At 40.0% G+C, this 22813-nt stretch overlaps 3 protein-coding genes across 3 annotated transcripts in view; 1 reads left to right on the top strand and 2 right to left on the bottom strand.

The window, feature by feature from the left end:
- The window catches only part of LOC143751567 (uncharacterized), a 66067-nt gene extending 50361 nt beyond the window's left edge, over positions 1 to 15706 (bottom strand). Inside the window, exon 1 of the mRNA XM_077244177.1 lies at positions 15291 to 15706. Coding sequence (XP_077100292.1) covers positions 15291 to 15581 — 291 coding nt within the window. The 5' untranslated portion in view covers positions 15582 to 15706. The remainder of the gene's footprint in view (positions 1 to 15290) is intronic.
- Positions 1 to 22813, bottom strand: part of LOC143750494 (uncharacterized) — an 84101-nt gene that overhangs the window by 9490 nt on the left and 51798 nt on the right. The gene's annotated exons all lie outside the window — the stretch shown is intronic.
- Positions 671 to 4924, top strand: LOC143751743 (E3 SUMO-protein ligase ZBED1-like). The gene is made up of 3 exons (XM_077244455.1): positions 671 to 807; positions 2465 to 3066; positions 3154 to 4924. Exons 1-3 carry the CDS (start codon positions 735 to 737, stop codon positions 3598 to 3600), a joined length of 1122 nt encoding a protein of 373 aa, XP_077100570.1. The 5' UTR covers positions 671 to 734; the 3' UTR covers positions 3601 to 4924.

Genomic DNA, 22813 nt, shown 5'->3' with positions numbered 1-22813 from the left:
AAAAATTACTCTACCTCTGTTATATGGCGGTATTTTGGATTTCGGATTACTGACACTGAGCAGAGAGAGGTACTGTGCAAGATTTGCAAAATTAAAGTTGCTACATCACGTGGCAATACGACAAATTTATTTCAGCACCTGAAACATCACAGAGAAAAACATGAGGAATGCATGACGGTGAAAGAGACAACTGAAGGAAACACGGCACAAGCTGTTCCCCGAAAAAAAAAAAAAAAAATTACAGATGTGTTTGCAAGCATCACACGCCATATGATAAGTCTTCGGCTAGACATAAAGAAATCATTGACTCCATAACGCACTGTTTGGCAAAAGACATGATGCCCATACACGCTGTTAGTAAAGTGGGATTTCAGAAAATGATCCACACACTGGACAAGAGGTACCAACTGCCCTCTCGAAACTATTTCTCTCAAATAGCGATCCCTAAACTTTATAACTCACGCCGTGACGAAGTTCAAAAGGAAATGGCTATGGTGACGTTCTTTTCAACCACTACGGACCTGTGGTCAAGCAGGACAAGTTAACCGTATATTAGCTTGACTGTGCAATTTGTCGACGAGGAGTTTGAATTGAAGAGCCGCTGCCTGCAAACATCGTACTTCCCCGCCGACCACACAGGAGAAAACATAGCCTTGGGCTTCAGAGAGGCACTGGCTGCGTGGGACCTCTGCGAGGAGCGTCAGGTCGCCATAACAACAGACAACGGCACTAACATGGTCAAAGCAGTGGAGCTTAATCAGTGGACTAGAATCCAGTGTTTTGGTCATAGACTTAATTTGGCCATTGGTAAGTTAAATTGCTTTCATATTTCGTTATATTACACTAAAGCAAATATTTTAAACTACTGTACTTTTATAAGCAAATAACTTTGGGTTAGGGGCAGTTGTACCATTTATTTAATGAAATAAAATTACTTGAAATACAATGTAAAATTCTGTGCGTCACAAAAGATACTAGCAGTGGCCCATTTCATGTAGGGCTATTAATTAGCATTAAACATAACTCTGTAAAAGATGGATGATTGTAAAGAACAAATCTGCCATTGCCATTTTTGCCTACTACTCCAATATAATTAATTAGGCCTGGAGTTGTGACATGATTTAGTACAAATATTAACGTGTGTGTGTGTGTGTGTGTGTGTGTGTGTTATGCTATTCAGTGTTTCCCCTACAATGTATTCAGCAGCGGCGCAGCGCCGCCGCTGGATTTTCAGCGCCGCTCTAAAATCTTTCCATGATCAGTAATATCACGACATTCACTTCATTCACTTACACACCTAAAAACACTGTCATGGCGACCGGCGGCGCTGCATGCGGTGGCTCTGAATCCCCTTGTTAACAAGGAGGAAAGAGCTACACATGGAAATATTTTCGATTAGACTAATGTCACGTTGCCATAAGGGGCCGTTCACATAGCGCGTTTTTTGCGCGTGCAAATTCATTATTTCAAATGCGGCCGGCGCGCTCGTTTTTTCAAGCGCGCCTCTGTTCATGGTTGCATAGCAACGACAGACGCCAAGGGAGACCAAGCGCTTGTGGAAAGGCGAAACCGGTACGAACTGCGCTCTCCATGAAGACGAGGAAGTATCACCTACTGCTCATAGTCCTGATAGTTAACGTTAAATCATATTTAATTTTTCAGATGAGTCTACTAAACTTGTTAGTGTCCTTCAGAAATCATTCTAATATGATATGTGATGCTCTTTTCTTTTTTTTCAAAGATTCTTTGATTAATAAAAAGTTAAAAAGAACATCATGTAATAATATTTCACTATATTAGGCTACTGTTTTTTCTGTATTTTTGATTAAATAAATGCAGGCTAGATGAGCATAAGACTTCTTGCAAAAACTAAAAATACCCCCACAATCATTCAATTACCAAAGAGCCTTAGAGATCTTCTATAAAAAGCCCAGAAAAATTAAGTGCTCACAGATTGGGTGTGGCCTTTCCCATTAACATAAAATTTTCAATAAATTGTAAATAATCTTTTTCTGGGTTGTGCTGTTTCATTTTCCCCCTACACAATTTCTACCAAGCTGAAAATGAACACAAAAGAAAACATGAATAATCCTGTCTAAAATTATAAAATGAAGGTTTCTGTTTGTGACTGCAGTTCAAGGTACGTGCTGCAATAATCATGCCTTGAATCAGTTGATGGTATGTCATATTTGTTTTTCTTAAAATGTCCATTTCTATCCACAAAACTTGCCAGAAGTCATGGTTTAAGGGTTTTAAAAAAAAAAAAAAATCTTCCAGGGTACATGCCCCCGTACCCCACCACGCGCGGCTTGGTAACAACCTCAGGCACGTAACAGCACAGCTGCTGGAAAAATTTCTAGGGGAAACACTGCTATTCATATGAACTGGGCATGGAATCAGAATGTGAATATTAAACGTTTTTGCAATGTGTAGTGAGTAAATGTTTTTCATCTATCATTCACAGAAAATGCTCTGAAAAAGAATGCACAATGCATTAACAGAGCTACTGGGATCAGCAGGAAGATTGTGGGCCACGTCTCCCATAGTTGGGAGAAAAGAGTGGCCTTGAGGGAAGCACAACTAGAGCTCAACCTCCCAGAGCATGCCATGGTGACAGACTGTGCAATACGATGGGGTTCCACTCAGAAAATGATAGAAAGAGTCCTGGAGCAGCAAAGTGCATTGTCCAAGGTTCTCTCTACAGACCGCAAAGTGCGACACCTACTCCCTTCTTGGCAGGACCTGGAGGTCTTGGAATCTGTAAACAAGGCACTCAGCCCTCTACAGGACTTCACGGATGCCTTATCGGGTGAAAGTTATGTGAGCATATCTTGTGTGAAACCTGCTCTGCATCTTCTGAACACATCAGTGCTGGCTGAAGACGAAGCAGACACCGAGCTGACCAAGTCACTGAAATCCAACATTCTTAGCTACCTCAACAGCAAATATGAAGGCATTCAGGACTTTCTAAACTTCACCACTTTCCTAGACCCAAGGTTCAGAACACAACACATCTCTGAAGAAGAGACCCAGACCTTAAAGGAACGAGCCATATCTGAGTTGATCGTGAGTGAAACCACAGAGTTTACTGGTAAAAAATTATTTAAATGTAATAACAAATTTCTAAAACATGTGCATTGTTTATTGTTTCAGGAAATTCACGGCCAGCAGTATGTCGCCCAAAGCCCTGCAGGGATGGAGAATAATAGCATAGATGTGGAAAGTCCACCTGCTGCTAAAGCCAAGAAGAAAACTCTGGCCAGTTTCTTTAAGGAAACCACATGCACAGCACCAAGAACACCATTGTCATCCACATTTGATTCCATGGCACAGTTAAGAGAAGCAGTGGCCTCTGAACTCAATGTTTACATTTACATGTCATGTGTAGACCATGGAGAAGATCCACTGAAATGGTGGAGGACACACCAAGTCAGCTTCCCTAGGCTATGCAAACTAGCACAGAAATATCTGGGCATACAAGCAACAAGCTCTGCATCAGAGAGAGCTTTTAGTGCTAGTTGTAATGTTGTGACAAATCATCGCTCCTGTCTGAAACCAGAGAAAGTCGATATGCTTGTGTTTTTGTCAAAGAACCTCTAATGCGATAAGATTAACTGTTTAGAAAGAGGATTTGGAAGTACCAGTTGGTCATTTAAGATTTAGTGGTTTGGGTTTTCAACAGTTTATACAGAGAGTATATATTACATCCTGAGTAAATGTCCATGTTTGTTTGGACAAAAATGTTAAAAAATCTTATTTTTGTGAAAATGTGTATGTTATTATTTGTCTTATTTATTTAGCTTTACTTTTGAGAAAATAAGTTTACATAAATGCAAATGTTCATTTTTGTATTTATTTTGAAAACTTGTCTAGTTTTACAAATATACATTTTAGCATTATCACTAATCGGTGTGTGCATTTTCCTTTAAAACCCATCAAGTTGACTCATGATACAATTTATTATAATCGCAATCGCATATCGCAATATTGACCTCAATAATCGCAATATGACATTTTCCCCAAATCGTGCAGCCCTATCACAGACGTGACAGTTCTCCGTTACAGACGTGACCGCTCTGAAAGCGCCACTAAAAGACTGTTTTAAAACTTTCACAGAGACCTCTGAAGGGTTGGGGTCAGAATCCCTTGCCTCTTCAATTCAACTATATGTATATCCTTTTTATGATTACATTATTACTATAATAAGCACTAATCAAATAATATAATCCTTCCTATACGCAATAAGTGATTCACATATAGTTTTTTATTCATACTTTTGTTGAATGCACATCTTTCCTGAATGTTGGTTGAATGCCTATCTTTCATGAATGTCTTCTGATGTCTGTGACTAATCTTCTGTGGCCCTGAGCGAGAACATTAAATACAGGCTTTTTGTCCGTATGTATACTAATGAGTGTGTTAAACTTAAAGAAAACCCTCATCATATGATTATGTTTCTCTGCTGACCCTATTAACGGACAGGGGTCAAGTTCTGTACGATTCTATGATTTGTTTTACTTCTTTCATACATATATCTCTCAAGAAGTAAAGTAATTGTTATTTCTCTCTCTCTGAGGATGGAAGGTTTTATCAGTATGTTGCAGGTCTCCTGACACGGGGTGGCTGGTCTCATGACGCTTTTCGATGGGCCCTCCGAGGTCATTACTGGATCTTCGTGACTTGGATGACAGCTATCTTGATTGATGTCGACGTACCCTTCTATCTATGTGTAATTGTTTAGACTTTATGTCCTCTGAGCCAATCAGAAGTGAATGTTTATGTAATGTATGCCCTTGGAAACAGTATAACTGGTGTACGATTTTCATGTAAGGTAGAGTTAGCTTGCGACCTCCTCGTGAGACTTTGACGCGGGCTCTACCAATTTAACTGCAAACTATTCTTCAGTAAATTTTACTCTTTGATTGAACATCACGACTCCTGGTCTTCTTTCATCATCTCTGGTCCTGGGTCAAAGAACTGTAAACCCCCTCTTTACAGTCCTTTCACCTCAAACAGGCATTTAAAACACCAAATATATAGAAAATCGTACCCCTTCCCCCTACATGCTCACCGGCAAGACAGTGTTTGCTCAAATTCCGCTCCGATATTAAATTTCTCTGTACGGTAGGCTAATATATAGGCCTATGTGTTGTAGCCTAGTCATTAAAGAAAACTCATTTAGTTTCATATTTAAATAAAATAATTGTATTTTTTAATTTCATCTATGTTGATTATATGTAAAGTGAACTGCATGAGTAAGATCATAAGATGCGCAATATATCGGGAGACACGTAGGCAGACATGATTTTGGCCACTTTATTAAAGGACAAGTTCGGTATTTTACACTTAAAGCCCTGTTTTAAGATCGTTTCTGATGAAATAGAACGGTTAAGATTGAAATTTGGACAAATGCTGCTGTCCCGAGAATTTTCGGTTTCTGTATTAGCACCCCCTCACGTTAACAATGGTTTCATAGGGGCACTGGAACAATCATTCATAAAACGCATTCAACTTTAGTCTACAAAGACGTGAAACTCACCGAGTGGTCTGGGGTGTTCACTGATATGCTCACACAAAAACATGCTCACACAAAAATCGCTGCAAAAGATGCTTTCCAACAGGTTTTATCGTAGTTTTTGTTCAACTGCATTAACTTAAGTCAGGACAAAAACTACGATAAAACCTGTTGGAAAGCATCTTTTGCAGCGACCCTTTAAGTTTGTTTTTCTAGAAAGCCTTTATTTAAAGTGAATTTCATTGTGTATTAATTGTATCTTAATTTTAATCAAAGTTTCATCAACCAACTGCCTGGATTTAATAAATAAGAAGCAAATGTTGCGGACAATATAATCAGGACATGGAGGTGGCGGCGCGTGAAGTGGAGCTGGTCTCATAAATAAACCGAAACTCAGCGTATATGGTACTTGCCTCACAGAAATATATCCAGTGTTGGGCAAGCTACTTAGAAAATGTAGTGAGCTAAGCTAGCAGTTACTCTATATTAAATTTAGCTTCACTACACTTAAGCTACCACCCTTGGAAATGTAGCAAGCTAAGCTACAGCAATATGGCAAAAGTATTTTACTATATCTAAGCTACTTTTTCAAATTTAATTTTTATATTGAACCAACTTAATTCCAAGTCAATGCTATCTTAGTGATCAATAAAATTGTCAATCAAACATATAGGCATGCATAATTTGTCAGTTCAATTGTTTATTCAACAACTGTTCCAAACCATTTTTGCCACAAAAAAAAAAAAACATAACTATATAAAACCATATAACTATATAAAACTATAACAAAACCAGGTGTCAAGAGTGTGTGCATCTTTTTCAATTTCTCACGTGTCAGCCCAAGGATTGATATTGGTACGTGATGTCACACCACACGGAGCAGAAGGTGGTGGTAACGCACCAAAAAGCTGGTTTTTAGGGCCCTATGAAATTCCAAATTTAGTTTTATTTTGTTTAAATTTTTCTGGACTCCAATTTTAATGGTTAAATAAAATTGAACTAATCAAAAATTTGTAATTAATCGAAATCATGAAACGTATATAATTTAACAATAATTTAACAACATTTTTAAATGAATTACATTAAGGGCACTATGAAATAGTTTTTTTTTTTAATGGTTTAAATTGTAATGACCAATTATTTAAAATGTAGGCCTAATGATTGAAGCAAAACTTTCTTCAAAGGTTAAACCAACCTTTTATTTTGACAGGTTGCCATGTAGCTAGACCTTTGAGTCTCTGTTTTTTATTTATTTTTATATATTACGATAGTTTTTCTCAAATCAAGCTAAAATGCTGCTAAAGTGACTCTCAGAGCAGCTGTGTGTAGATGAAGTTCATCGATCCATTATTGAAAACATCGCAAGCGTCATGGGTGCTTCAGTGTGGTAAATGAATCTGCGTGTCTGAGCCATTCATTCACAGAGACACGCAGAACATGCATGATTCCTTTTTAAATAGTCTTTAAGCGGTTTAATATTCACAGACACTAGTCTATATCGCGGTTTTATTTAAGTTTACTTACCTTCTTTTCATCCAAGATCTGACAAATTCCATGAAATTCTGCGTTATACAGTAAATTTTGTTTTTATACATGGATATCGCGATTCAGTCAATGTTTTCATATGGCCAATGGTTGCCAACCACTGTAAAACAAGAAGAAGTAGTCACCGTCACTAACTGATCCAGCATCAGTGATACTTAGCAGTTGTATTTCCAATTTGAGCTTGAGAAATGCTTGGGAAAATGTAACGTTAGCTTGTGTGGACGCTACCGCACTACTTGATCAAAAAAAGAGCTTCGCTACTGAAAAGCTATTTGATTCAGAAAACAGCGACGCTACCACCACGCTACTGAGAAATGTAGTTACTAGTAGCTACTGCCCAACACTGAATAGTTTTGTTTTTAAATGCATTTATACTATAAAATAAAAAGAAAGAAATGTCTTTTCATTTAATAGTATATAATACACTTAAAATCCACATCTTTTTAATGAGGCAACAACATATGGTAGATAGGACAGAACAAGAAAGGCTATTAATGATCTTTCATTGTGCAAAAGTATTAGCCTATTTGCTGCCTAATATTAAAGGCTCCAATACAGAACGGCAAAGCACTCATATGCGCTTCAAGCACTCAAGCACTTCAAGCACTCAGAAAAATGTGCTTGAAGCAACAGAGTTATAGTGCGCAGCGCTTCGCATTGAAAAGTTCAAAGCACAAGGGAAAGAGATATTGATGAGTAGTGCATCATATCTATTAGGGATGAGCGAGTACAGCATTATCTGTATCTGTATCTGTATCTGTTAACCATATGAATTATCTGTATCTGTATCTGTACCCGGACTGGGCGGGGCCTAAACCGGAAGTGGGTCGGGTTGTCTTGAAATGGGCGGGGCTTTAACGGGTATGTTATTTTAAGCATGCAATTGATATGGGTTGATCAGAAATTGTTATATTTATTGCTGACTAGAAAACTATATTTACATGACCGTATCAGCATTGAGCTTTAGATCAATGGTTTTTTTGATCACGATAACAAACGAACTATATACAGAACAAGTTTTGCAATAATGAATACAACACATGTGGTTGTAATTATTAAGTAAAATGTAATGAACAAGAGTTTTCATACTCAACATAACTTTCTTTTTTTACCTTTTAATTTTTTTATAAGTGTGATTTTTTTTGTTCTTTTTTTTATTTTTTATTTCCACACCAGGTGTGTGTGTGAGTAAGAGAGAGACAGAGAGAGAGAGAGAGAGAGAGAGAGAGAGAGAGAGAGAGAGAGAGAGAGAGAGAGAGAGAGAAAGAGAGAAAGAGAGAAAGAGAGAGGGGGGGTCGGGGGACTGTGTTCTACGAATCAAATAGTCCAACGCTGTTTTTCAGATCTGCATTGACTTTAATGAAGACCAGTTGTTCCACATGGCTAGGGTCTAAGTTTGCACGTTGTGGACTGACCACATTTCCAGCTGTGCTAAAAACACGCTCAGACTGGACACTTGTAGGTGGACAACTGAGATGCTGCAGTGCAAAGCGTGTAAGATTGGGCCAGCACTGAAGCTTGTCTGACCAGTATTTCATTGGGTCATCGGTAAGGCTGATGTCCCCATCTGCCAGGTAGGCCTCCACATCACCTGATGGTAAATGTGTCCTCATTGGAATAGCCGATTTCTTTTTCTGCAGGAAAGACAAGACTGAAGTGCTGCTGGTGGCAGGTGTCTCTTCTGTGTTTCTTGCAGGTGTAGCCACAGGGTCACAGAGCTCCATCCTGAGGAGTAATGTCCTCTTCAGTGTCTCCACATCAACATTGTTTGGAAAACAGCTGTCCTTATATCTGGGGTCAAGGAGAGTGGCAAGCAGAAATGTGGAGTTTGCAAAAATTGGTTCAAAACGCCATTTTAGTTCTTTGCTCAGATTGGCTGCCAGTTTCCTTGCTGCTGTGCCTAACCTTTCCCTGGACTCAGCCGCAACATCTTGGCTCAGCCCCACTGTGGCATCCTGATCATCATCACCAGCCATGAACTGATCAGATTCATCCTCAGATTCCTCACCAGCATGCAGTGACCTGATGATGGAGCACAGGCCATGCAGGAGGGGGATGACCTCAGAGATGGAGGCGCTGTGTTTTGAGAGCGCCCGTGTGACCTCCTCAAAAGGAATAAGAACAGTGAGCATGTCTGATGCTAACCCCCACTCATTTGGATAGATGATTGTTGGAGCTTTACCCATGTTAGACTCCTGTGTCATAATCTGCACAGCCCTGCGCTGCTCCACCAGCCGCTGGAGCATGTAGAACGTATAGTTCCACCTTGTTTTTACATCTGTTATGAGCGTGTGCTGGGGGAGGTTCAACTGTGTTTGCAGCTCATGTAGTCTGTTGCTGGCTTTGCTTGAGCGATGAACATGGCCAGATATGCTCCTGGCTTTGGAGAGAAGGGATGTCACAACCCTGTCCTTCTCCAGTGCTTTGATCACCACCAAGTGAAGCGTATGGGACACGCAACGGATGTGCCCATATTCAGTCAAAGCTTTCACCATGTTCGCTGCATTATCTGAAACAACAAACCGTATTGTGACAGACTGACCAACAGACTCTTCCCACTCTCTCATCTTTTCCTTAAGGCAGCACAGAATGTTGTTTGATGTGTGCTCAATGTCCAGCACACCAACATTTAGCAGCCCTGCTTTCCTCTGTACTGAAGCTTCCCCTACACGTTCACACCAGTGCCCAGTAAGACAGAGATATGCATGCGCGTTGTGATTGCTGGTCCAGAGATCTGTAGTGAGGTTGATGACACCTCCTTCAGCTGCCTTCAGTGACTGGACCAACTCCCCTCTCATTGCCTCATACAGCTCAGGCACTACAGTTCGACTGAAATAGTGCCTCGATGGGATCTTATACTTGGGCTCTAAAAAGCCAACAAGTGTCTTGAAGCCTCTCCTCTCCACCACAGAGAAAGGTTCAAGATCAGTGCAGATCATTTTACCAATCATCTCTGTAATTTGTTTTGACCGGGGATGGTTTGCTGAGAATGGCTGCTTTGCTGCAAATGCAGTGAGTATTGTTGAAGAGGAAGATGAATGTGAGCCCTTAGCAGCACCCAGCTGAACACCAGTGACCCGAGAAGGAAGAGGAGAGGAGGAGGAGGTGCCTGATACAGTGGGTTTTCTCATGTGATGAACATATAGCAGATGGTTATGTAGAGATGTTGTGTTGTAATGTTTTGCATCTCTACCTCTGCTTAGCTTGGACTTGCATAGCTTGCAAATGGCTTTGGAGGGATCATTTTCAGATACAGTGAAAGAGTTCCATACTGCAGAAGTCCTCTTGATCTTTGGTGGAGGAGGACCTCCATCCCCAGATGCAATATTGGTCTCAGTGGGGGAAAGGGGGGTGCTACAGTCACTGTTTTCATTGTCACTGATTTGACCCTCACTGTCCTGCAAGGTTAAGCAAACTCTGACTGGTGGTGCAGTGTTAGCTGAAGTACTCTCTGTATCACTCATTATTCTGTATCACTGATCATGAGAGAGGGAGAAAGAGGGAGAGAGATAGAGAGAGGGAGAGGGGGGGGGGGGGGTGTTTGTGTGTGTGTGTGTGTGTTTGTGTGTGTATCTTAATTTGAAAATATTATTTATTTATACCACAACTACCTTTATTTTTTTATATAAAATACAGCAAGATGTCAGACACTCAGTGCGTAAAGTCCAAAAAAAACCAGACAGTTTAAAAAAGCCAGCAGACGGTTTAAAAAAAAAAAAACTCAGATGGCCGGCAGAGAGAGGGAGAGAGTGTGTGTGTGTAGCTAATTATTAATTTGTAATATAGTTTACTTTATTAGTTTTATACCACTACTTCCTTTATTTTTTTATGAAATACAGCAAGACAGTGTCACACACTCAATGCGTGAAGTAATAAAACTGGTTAGAGCAAGCTGAGCTGACGGTTTAAAAAAGAAAAAAAAATCTCCAACAGGCAGAGACGCAACGCGAGTCGCATTCTACCAAGCACCACGTCTGAACAAACCCCACGTTTAACAGAACTCTACTGGTTAATAAGTAAGTACAAATCTGAAGCTGAAGAAACCCTAAACGTTAACGGAAAAGACACGCCCACGAACCTGAGTGACTGAGGGAGAGACAGAGAGAGAGCTGTTCTCTTCTCTGTGTTCTGTGTGTGAGTGAGCAGAGCGGGACAGAGTAACACGATAAATCTGTATGTGTGGAGGAGCGCTGTGACTAGCCTATCACAGAACGCAGACAGTCAGCTACCCAATGAGGATTTTGTTCAATCCGAGCACAGATATTGACTCGTATTACTCGTATAACACTCGTACTCGGCAAACGTGCTTTATCCGTACCGGATACTCGTTTCAGCCGAGTATCCGGCTCAACTCTAATATCTATACAACAGTTTACTGAGTCTTTTATTTGAAACGTTTCAAATTTCAGTTACTGTGCGTGTGAAGAACAATTTATAGTGCTCTACTCCAGTGTTGGGATCTAAAAGTCCCAGTAGAAAGATAATGATTCAGAAACAGAAATAAACTCCTGCAAGATAACGTACTTTTATGTAAAAGATAAGACCCATAGACCCGTTTTATAAATAAAGCATAATAATGGGAACCTTGGTCTTGGAGTGAGTTTCCTTGTGTTACTGTCTTAACCGAACGTGACGTGCAATTTGAATGCCAAATGGAGAATGATTGAGGAGAGTAGTGATGGGGAGTAGACTCCAAAAGAGTCGATTCCTCAAATCTTAATAGCCCTAGTGTCGGAATTGACTCCAGGACCGGTTTAGACTTCCAGTATCAACTCTGTATTTTTTTCAAAGCACCACAAAGGTGTGGACCGCGGCTGGATGTAACCGATCGGCGAGAGTCGGGCGGGGAGGAGCTGAAAACGGAGACTTGTCGGTCAGACACTATTTTTGCTTCTCGTAGTGAAGCTCTTGCTGTGTTTGCATACTTTACCACAGCTAAAGTGAAATAAATGCAATATGTGTCAAATAGAGAGACATTTCAGATACTTTTCGATTTAATACTTTATGGACTGCTTAATACAGCGTCTGTTTGTACGAGAATAAAGTTAAACACAAGCCTATACAATCAATGAAGTGGGGTCTACGTTTTTTTATCACTTTTACTTTGATAAACATGACAATATAACATTGCGACTACATGAAAAAGAGCTTTTACTGTTATAAAAATAAAATAAAATTTTTTTGTCGATTGTCGACTCAAAAAAACCCGGAATCGACCACCCCTAGAGGAGAGATGAGTTTGCATTAACTTTAACAACTTAAATATTAATTTGTATCTCACATTAAGCTATCGAATAGCTTCCAATGTCTTGGAATAAGGAGAATATATCATGGAGAAGCTGCTGCCGTGGCGGGGAGGATTTTTGGGAGATGAACCTCCCGAGCGCTGCCACTGCCTTCTGCCATGTCTTCACGTACAAGAAAACATGCATGCTGCGGCTGTCAGACTGATATTGCCTGGACAGGATTTACCACGAGTTTTCAAAAATCGTGATAATCAAACTCGGTTTTAATGATAACTATATTTGAAAAAAATAATACTAACCGTCAGGACATTTTATTGTGGTTTATCGTAAAACCGGTAATCGTGTCATCCCTAGTGTCGAGTTTGATACTTTTTAGGCAGCGACCGAATTGCCTCGATACCATCAAGTATCAAAAAATGTCTTGTCGTTCGGTACAAATTTTGATGCCTTAGGGGTTAATGTCGTCAACAGCAGTGAGCCAATAAACATGCAGTATAATTGGCTGTGGCGAGGCATCAAGGTTAGACACTAGTTTAATCTGGATACGCACGGCTCACACGTGAGGTTGTAGTGGGTAAGCTTCCCAACCCCATAGATGTAGGAGATGTGGGAAAAGATCAAAAGTGTGGCTACATTTAACCAGGCTCGATGCCAACAGCGCGAAGCAATATTTGCAACCATAATTGCTTCCAAGACAACATGACAAATTTGATGAAGCACTTAACAGTGCAATAAACTTACGAGCAGAAAGTTGCTCCGTCTTTGATTGCAAGAAGAACTGGAGCGCGTCACAAATGAATCGAATCTTAGCGTATAGCTAGACTACTTGCCTCACAGACACGAGAAATAGGCCTATAGAAACCTTGAAATGTCTACTTTAAACAAACCAATTAAAATAAAATAAAAAAAAAGCTCTCTGATTAGGCTATGTAATCCAAACGAAAGGTGTATTTCTCTCTATAGGCGCACACATTCACTATACTGCGAAGATGAAGAGTAAGCAATGTCATCATTATCTTTGCAGCCAACACTGAATTGTTAATAAACAATTAAAATGTCCCCTTTGTTTTTTCCCACCAGACACATTCATAATCATTGGGCTACTTTTGCCAGTGCTTTGTGTGCTTGAGTGTGAGGCATATATTCCGCCTTTGAGTCTGTAAAAAAAAAAGCTAACAAATTGAAAAAATAAAAACAAAGATTTTTTTTTTGGTAATATGTAATGGAATCTTGCTAGAATGGATTTCATAAAATTGGTATCGGAAAAAGTATCATTCAGAAACCGGTATCGAAGTCAAGGTATCAATATTTTTGAACGATACCCAGTCCTAATTAATGCAGATTGTCTGTCATTCTTACTGCTTTGAGTAAAAAAAGGATGGGGGAAGATTTGTTTTACAAACGTTTATGTTACATCAGTAATTCACGTTAATGCGGGGATATCATATGCGCTGTTATTGATAGTTCCTCTGTGCACTGAAATTAAAAATTTAGAATATACTTAAGCTGTCAACTTTAACGCATTAACATGCGGTTAGGCTAATTGTTGTCCAGTTTAAAATATTTAACGCAATTAACGAAGCATCCATTTTTTGCTGTCATCCTTACACTAGTGTTACATTATAGAATCAAGCTCTTATTCATACAAACGCTTTTCAACCATTCAACCGTGACAAGTTTTAAAGGGACAGCAGCCACTAATGCTGCGTGTCATTAAAGTAAATCAAAGAACAAACATAACAGAAAATACTTGCTACATATTTCTTGACTAAAGAACAGTTGTAGCTTTAATAACGATTCATTTAAATTTAATTTATGATATACGTAGTGCAGACTGTTTGATAGCTTTATTCAATTTCTGTATATTTCCTACCAGTTACCATTATAGGTTTATGTGAGGATTGTTTAAATTCACTTAAATTAAAAGTTTTATATTTTTGAAGCCTAATAAATGTAAATAAATAAATAAATAAAAATAGCTTTCAATACACTGTAATGTTGAATGGCTATAATTAATTTTTAAAATTGGGGGAGACATCAGTAGCAGTATTAATATTAGTGATACTGGCCTTCATTCATAAAAAGACGTCATTAAACAAGTATTTAAAAATGCAGTGTCTTTATGTTGCTTCTACATTAATTTGGAAACTGAAATCATTACATTATAAAATAGGCTTGTCACAATACTGGAATTTTTTAACTTAATACCTTGAAAAATATTGATATTTGATACCACTGGAAAATCTGCAATGTCATTTAGATATATATTTTTTAATTATATACTTTTTTGGTCTATACATTGAAATCCTATACAATCAATATTTTCAAGCTTTAAAAAGATATGACACATTGTGACAGTAATCATATGAATCAATCGGTATAATTTTTTAATCCATTCTCCATGGTTTGGCACACACTTGCACCACGGTTCATTTCAAATCTGATGATGCATGCATCTATAATATGGTTTGTTGAAAATAAAAATAATGCTTGTACTTTAACAGTGAATCGGATATGTTCATAAACTCTTAAAATGACAGAAATTCAATAATCCTGCTGCTGTCTGTCAAGTTAATAAAAGAACAAAAGCAAGACACTCTCTGCTCTTGACTGAATAAGGTTTATAACTTAAATTGTAAGCATTTTTCTGCATTTAATTTTTACAATGAAGAATATCCAGTGTTACTTTAAATTTGATTAATTCCTGCGGTGTGATTTAACGTGTTTGCGCCTCCACTGAGTAGAGTAAGTTAGAGAATGAGATTATGGGGCATGGAGATCGAACAGACTATAGTTTTGTTTTATTACGGTTAATTTACAAACGTGTCTGTCGGTGTTTGTCTGCGGAGTATGAAATGGCCTTAAATGTTATATACAGTGCATAATAACTGTGCGTTGGTGAGCGTTTTCTGGGTGAAATAGCTCTAGTCTCTGTGAATGAAGTCAGAGAACTCCAGCCAAAATATGAAGTATAGTTAACTTACTTGTGCTGGGTCTGAAGTTAGAGCACGAAGCGTTGGTAATGACCCTCTTTTCAGAGACAACTTTTTAGCAAATCCAGCGTTGAACTGACCCTCGTTTGTGAAGCAGTCTGGCGTAAAATGATTTGCGCAAATAAATAATATTTTGACGATTTTCTCTGGCACATTTCCTTCATAAATGAAATGTATCCACTGCACCCTCAGTTGCTCAGATTCCGGGAGTTTATGGAGACTTTTATATTCGTTTGTACACCCAATAACAGAGCATTTGTGAGGTTTTCTTTGCACAGACATTGTTTATCTCCTGCTGGTAGAGCGTGGAAACAGAAAGGCTGTGGGAAGAGGGTCGCCAGGTCCCAGAAAAATGCATTTCTTCTTCTTGTTTGGTGTTTTACGGCAGTTGGCATCCATAGTGTTGCATTACTGCCACCTGCTGTCTCACTTTAACCAATTTACCAATGGTCATTTCCACATTCTACTCTACTTTTAATATTATACTCTACCATACCTATCCGTAGCTGATTCTTCAACTCTTGCCTTACTTATATATTTCTAGCATGATATAAAGATGTGCTGGTAAAACTTATGTCGGAAACCTGACAGATTAGCTAATGGTTTGAACACAAATACAGTATGTCAAATTAACTACACTGCAAAACATTCACCAACATACTTTCAATTCAATTCAATTCAATTCAAATTTATTTGTATAGCGCTTTTCACAATACACATTGTCTCAAAGCAGCTTTACAGAAAGTGCATTTCGGAAATGTACATAGAAAAATACAGTTAGTTAATCATGTATTAATTTATGGCATAACATATCGCCGGCTTTGAGTCGTCTCTTCACAGGCGTCGAGTCGTCTCTTCACAGGCGTTGGGGCATCTGAAGTCTCCGTGAGAGGCTGGATACAAACTGGAGCTGACGAACGCTATTTACCTCGGGACTAGCGTCCCGAGATAACAGCAGAAAGGCAGATGGGAAATAATTAGCATAGCTGCTGTTCATAATGTTAATGCATTCGAACTGATTCAGCAGTAGTATTGAATTACAATAAAGATATCTTTAAATCACCTGGCAAACAAACTAGGTTAAGAAATATACAATGTAGCATTCAGAAAATTAACTCAAACCTAACATTAAATAAAATAAATGGTCACAATAAATCAGTGTGAGTATATTCCTCAAGGTTGAAAAACTAGGTAGATGTATTTTTTCTGTTTCCATGAACGTTGAACACAGTTACAGTGAAACCACAGTGGGCACACATCACAGCCAATCTAAACATGTTGACAAACTAATTTTGAAGTCAAGCATAGGTATTTCTGTAATCCATATCAAACAATACTTAAATGAACATTATACCACCTTCAATTAATATGGCAAATTCAATAAAGGTTTGATAATAGACAGCACTATTTTTGGAATGCTTACCCAGTTAGTCACTTTTTTACCACTGTTTATTTCCCCACATAGATGGCACAGGTCCTTAAGGTTAGCTAGTTGAGGATCATGCCAAGGCAGAATAAACAATGTTATCATAAAACAAATTCTTAAAACAACACAAGTTTTTACAAGCAAATAAATGATCAAATTTTTACCAACACTATTTAATGGTTAGGGTACCAAAGAATGAAGGAACATTTGAAATTTGAAACAAGCACAAGTATTTAAAACTTAGTGTTCTGCAGGAGACAAGCAGCAATATTCATTCTCAGGGTAGCCACACTTTCCAGATGTGGATAAGTGAAGTGGCTCATCCTTTAAGAAACATCTGTGGACAATGTCGAAATCGAAGCCCTGAAGGCGGAGAGACCACTGAGCAAGGCGGCCGGTGGGTTTGGGACAGGACTTTAACCACTTAAGCCCACTGTGGTCAGTGAAGATTGTGACATGGAGACACTTGATGCAAGGCCTTAAGTGCTCAAGGGTCCATATGACAGCCAGACACTCTTTCTCTGGCGATTTATGCAGGGCCTGACTAGCGTATGCCACAGCCACATCTCTGCCATGCTGATCTCTCTGCATCAACACAGCTCCAAGTCCTGTGTCACAGGCAAGGGCATGAATAAAGAAAGGGAGAGTAAAGTCAGGGAAGCTTAGCACAGCCACCGAAGTTAATTTTCCTTTTTGAGATGTTGCTTGAAAGTGTTGCACATTAATAAGTCTGTATAAAGTTCTTCAGACACATAGCAACTGTCACTTAAAGAGGAATGTCACAAAGTTTTATTAAATTTTTTTGTTAAGGTACGGTACTTTGTGCACATTTCCTTGGCATTCTTCATCACATGGCTAATGCTGCGTTCACACCGGACGCGGATAGCGCGTTAGGCGCGAGTGATTTCAATGTTAAGTCAATGCAAAGACGCGTTACCCGCGTAAAAAATTCCTGGGGCGCTAATGAGGCGTAGAGCGCGGCAGACGCGAATAAGCCTCATTCACGCGCCAAGTTCGCGCGAATGGCGCGAATTGAGCGTATGGCACGTTAAGCACGAATGATTTAGTTAGTGCTATTTGTGCATTCACACGTTTGAATTCGCGCCTGCCGCCCGAGTTGAAAAATCTGAACTTCTGCGTCAATTCGCGCCGCGTTAACCAATCAGGAGCCTAAGTATCTGGATGCTTCAATAAATTATTTTGTAATATGACTGTGGTTCTAATGCACAACAAAGCAAATATTTTATCACATAAAACTTGATTTTAATATTTGAGACATATTCATTTTGTATTGAATGCTATTTATTCCATATCTAGATTATATGAAATATTATTATAATGTAAAGACAACCAACATACTGCATAAGTTCGTGTCTGGACAGTGTTGTGTGTGAGAGAGAGAAAAATCACAGGACAGATTAATCACTTTTGGAGGCTGGCTCCATTTATCATCAAAACAAAAATAAATGACAGATTAGGTGGATGAGGGCAAGGGTGATCCTCGCTCCGATGCGGGACAACAGGTCATCAAGCTGGGCGCGGGACAGGCGGAAGTACCGCTGAAAGCCGCCGTCATCCAGGCGCAGCTCCTGGAGCGAGCCAATGGTGAAACTCGCCACACTGGGTTCGCCTTCGAAGGGTCTGGTGGACACAAATACGGCGACGATTACCCCTACTCCGCTGTTCTGCTCTCCAGAGCAAATACAGAGGGGATGACTCTCTCAATGAATGCTCGATCAACATAAAAAAGATGGCCGCCAACGGGTTTCGATTCTGAAGCGCGTGACGCGCGTAAATTTCGCTTCAAACTTTTGTTTTTACGCGCGTCAGTTTCACTCTTGACACGCAAATTAACACAAAGTGGTCAAGCGTCAAACTAGACGCGGTAGATGCGAATTTGACGCGCTATTCGCATCCGGTGTGAACGCAGCATAAGGCAACGATGAAGAATGGGCACCTCAAAATCTTCTTTTCTCCCTTTTCCACTTCCAATGTTGCAGTAGTGGTTAATGGTGCCTTTTAGATTTTTCTTCGCGAATGACAGGCATATTGTCTGCATTAACACCATAGACCCAGAGGATCATGATGGGTAACCGCATACCTTTCCTTCCAAAGCATCTTGCCACTAGAAAATAAGTAACTGAGGCTGTGGTGTGGTCACAGGTAAGATACGTGGCAACAGGTAAAAAAGATATAGAAGTTTTTGTGGGGATTCCTGACCACCAAACTCATAGAGAACCCTTCTCTTTCCACATGATCCTGCCAGTCACATCGAGATAAACATTGTCCTCCCAGCATCGGTCCTGATATATTTCAATTCCCCTGTGTGACCAAAGTAGAACCCCTTTTGGTTGTAACATGAATTTTTGGAGGACATCAATAGGACTGTCTTTTTTAATTTCAAGCATTATCTGAAGACTTATTTCATTGCTGTGCTGCAGGTTTCTCTGACGTGCTTCCCACGATATCATTTTGATAAAAATAGTGATTTGGAGCCACATCCCCACAGCCAGACTCCATTACATCACTAATGAGGCTGCCTTAGGCAGGGATCAAAACCAGGTCTGCAGTGCTCAAGTGCACGATATTTACCACTGAGCTAACTGCCTAACAGTTGAACCCAAGAGGAGAAGAGCAATGAGCCAGGATGCCTGTCTTTCTTTCAAAAAATATCATCTTTACTTGAAGAAAAAGTACAAATAAACAAGGAAAGCCGAGCTTCCATAAAACAGTGAAACAAAATAGACACAAGGGTCAAAAGGTATAATAAAGAACAAACTTGAGAACTGATCACAGAGCACTGAAGCACAGAGTACATAGGCTCAAGACTGAACACAAAGGCAGGGAACAAACAGACTTATAACAGGCTAGACACAGGTGAAATCTATGAGAGTTAACAAATTCAGGGCTTTCTTGTATCAAACATAAACCCTTCAGTCTGTGCCTTTTAAAAGCGAAGGAGCATTACGTGTGTCTGGTCCTCAGTTCCTTTTGCAATTACATCGGTCCACTGGAGTCCTTCAAAGCTTCTTTTTTTTATGTTGCTTCAGTTTTTCCCACTCATTCAGGGTTACTCATGGACCCCTAATGAAAAAATACGATGTTACTGCAACATGTATGTCCTGTAAAGATTTTTTTTTAGACTAAACTAATTCCATGTTATGTGTGAAGTTAGACTCTACTTGTCAGAGAAACTAACACGTAGACGGATGATGATTTTACAAACAAACAGTTTATTAACAGATTGAGTGCACAAGGTGAGCATATCAGCAAACACCGACTGAGAAGATGATGACGAACTGTCCAAGGCCAGGTAAGATTGCACCATGCACACCAAGATCGCACGTGTTGTTGATTTTGATGATTTAACGAGTTTAGACAATTCTTCCTCTCCTACAACAATGAATGAATGGAATTTTTTCCTCATGGACACTACAAATCACTGATACGATAATTATAAACAATCTTGCAAGTAAATCACGTCATAAAGTCATTACTTGCTGTGCTGTTTAGAAACATCAGAAGTTTAAGCTTTATTTCTCGATAATTATAAAAATAAAGTAGTCAAGGTAACTATCACAGAGGTATGTAGTACATGTAAGTTAATCATACAATTCATTCGAGGGTTCTAGTCTTAGGCCAGACCAAGATGAGTGTGTGGAGTAAGCCTAAATGGAGTGGAGCTGATGAGGGTGAATGTTTGCGGATGTGTATGGTTGTGAAGTGTTTGCAGGTGGGAAGCAGGAAGGATTCTGTGAACTGTAGTGCAGAGGTGACAGGTGAATCGTGACAGTACTGCAGTGATGGAAAGAGTACTAAAAAACTTTACTTAAGTATTGCTACTTTAGAAATAATTTACTTGAGTACAAGTAGAAGAACTAGAAAACAATATGACTCAAGTAAGAGAAAATAAGTAGTTTGCTGAAAAACAACTCAAGTTTCTACATTACAAAGTACTTTAGTATATTTTTCTATTTTTATCCAGAATGAGGTAATGTTGGCAATATGGAGCGCAAAACACTCTCATGTAATTTCTGTTTCATTCATACTGGAGGCCAGAGGGCACCCTTATAGGAAATCCCTTATATGGGGATCAGATATCTACAGCTGAATAACATGCAGATAAAAATGTTTTGACTAATGAAACATGAAGACAATGAACACAATTGCAATGATCTGTGTTCAGAAGCCTGAATAAAAATGTTGTAATAATAATGTATATCTATAATGCAACGCTAATCAACATAGAGTGAGAAAGAAAATATATAATTTTATAAAAATTCTTTAATCTGATAGAGGCTGTGTTAAGGAGCAACATGGGACCACTAAGCAAGTTATTTCAAACACAACTGACGTGTGTTTGTGTGTATATATAGTGATTTTGGAGCAAAACATTATATTAATCTCTTAGATTGTCCTGTTTGACACTATGCTAAGCAAACATACTAGCTATCACTGTTGCTAAGAGCGATTGTTTCATTCCTAATTTTGAAAAAATAAGATATTTTGACCGTTTTTAAAAAGGGCAAAAGCACAGAAGGGTAAATGAGAGGTCTGATAAAAAAAATGAGGGATTAAAACGATACTCGGTTACTAACGTAACCTCGGTTCTCTCTAGAGAGGGAACGAGTATTGCGTAAGTTTAGCTTACGCTACGGGAAAGATTCAACTTCTCGAGATACTGAAGCCAAAAAATTATCCTTAATTTTGTATTCCTTGTCAACGCAGTGCAGCAGCTAGCAGACCTAGAGCAGGCCATCTCGCGTGCTCATTGGCTGCCCTGCGGGCAACTGCTGCAGCCTACCAGTGAGCCCGGCGTGACGTCACGCCCAATGAAGGGCGCCCGCGCCTTCATAGCGTCACAGCCCGCCAGAATGGGCGTGGCTTAGCGTATAACACTAGGGGCTGTAGGCTGAATTCCCTGGTTTTCGTCGACTGAAGCGAAGTCGCTCGTGGCGCGAGCACGGCCGGTTACGCAATACTCGTTCCCTCTCTAGAGAGAACCGAGGTTACGTTAGTAACCGAGTATCGTTCTCTTACGAGAGGTTCTCTCGTATTGCGTAAGTTTAGCTTACGCTACGGGAACACTTTGTCAACGCCGTGCGCGCCAAGCATCCACATGAGCCCCCGAGCTTTCAGGGGAACCCCATAAGTGGAAAAAATAAGGTGGCCAGCCACGCGGGCCATCACTTGTACATAAGCACACATAGGGAATACAGAGCAGCGCGCCGGTCTGTATAGGCACATGGCACATACCCTACTTAGTGCAGCTCAACCAGGAGAGCTGAGTCATGTGAGAGTGATCTGAGCAGGAGATCTGGGCAGAATACACCTCTCCTTCAGACTGACAACAGTTTAGCCTGCAAGGCAGGAACTTCTAGGTTATAAAACCTGACAAAGGTAGACGGGGAGCTCCAGCCCGCCGCTACACATATGTCATGGATAGAAATTCCACTGGACCATGCTCACGAAGAGGCCACGCCTCTCGTGGAATGAGCCCTGATGCCCAGAGGGCATTGCAGACCTTTTGACGCGTAAGCGGCCGCTATAGCGTCTACTATCCATCTGGACAGGCTCTGTTTCGAGGAGGCGAGACCCTTGGTGCGCCCACCAACGAAACAAAAAGCTGTTCCGAACGCCTGAAGGAGGCGGAGCGCGTTATGTAAAACCTCAGCGCTCTGACAGGGCAGAGGAGATTCACATCACCTTCGCTGTCAGATGCTGGGAGAGCTGACAACGAAATAACTTGCGCTCTGAATGGAGTGCCTATCACTTTAGGGACATAGCCATGTCTAGGTCTGAGGATGACTTTAGAGTCATTCGGTCCGAACTCAAGACACGACGCGCTGACAGACACCACATGCAGGTCCCCTACACGTTTTACTGACGACAGTGCAGTCAGAAAGACGGTTTTCAGTGATAGATATTTCAACCCCACGGTGTCTAGTGGTTCAAATGGAAAAGGTTTCAGGGCCTCGAGGACCAATGAAAGATCCCACATGGGAACCGACGGGGGGCGCGGCGGATTCATCCTTCTAGCTCCTCTAAGGAAGCGGATGGCCAACTCGTGTCTTACCAATGACTGGCC

This window comes from Siphateles boraxobius, unplaced genomic scaffold (genome assembly GCF_051911475.1).
Source record: "Siphateles boraxobius isolate OS27281-9 unplaced genomic scaffold, OSU_SipBor_1 1, whole genome shotgun sequence".
In the NCBI taxonomy this organism is placed as follows: Eukaryota; Metazoa; Chordata; class Actinopteri; order Cypriniformes; family Leuciscidae; genus Siphateles; species Siphateles boraxobius.
The sequence above is the reverse complement of the archived record's forward strand: the minus strand, read 5'-3'. Positions and strand labels throughout refer to the sequence as shown.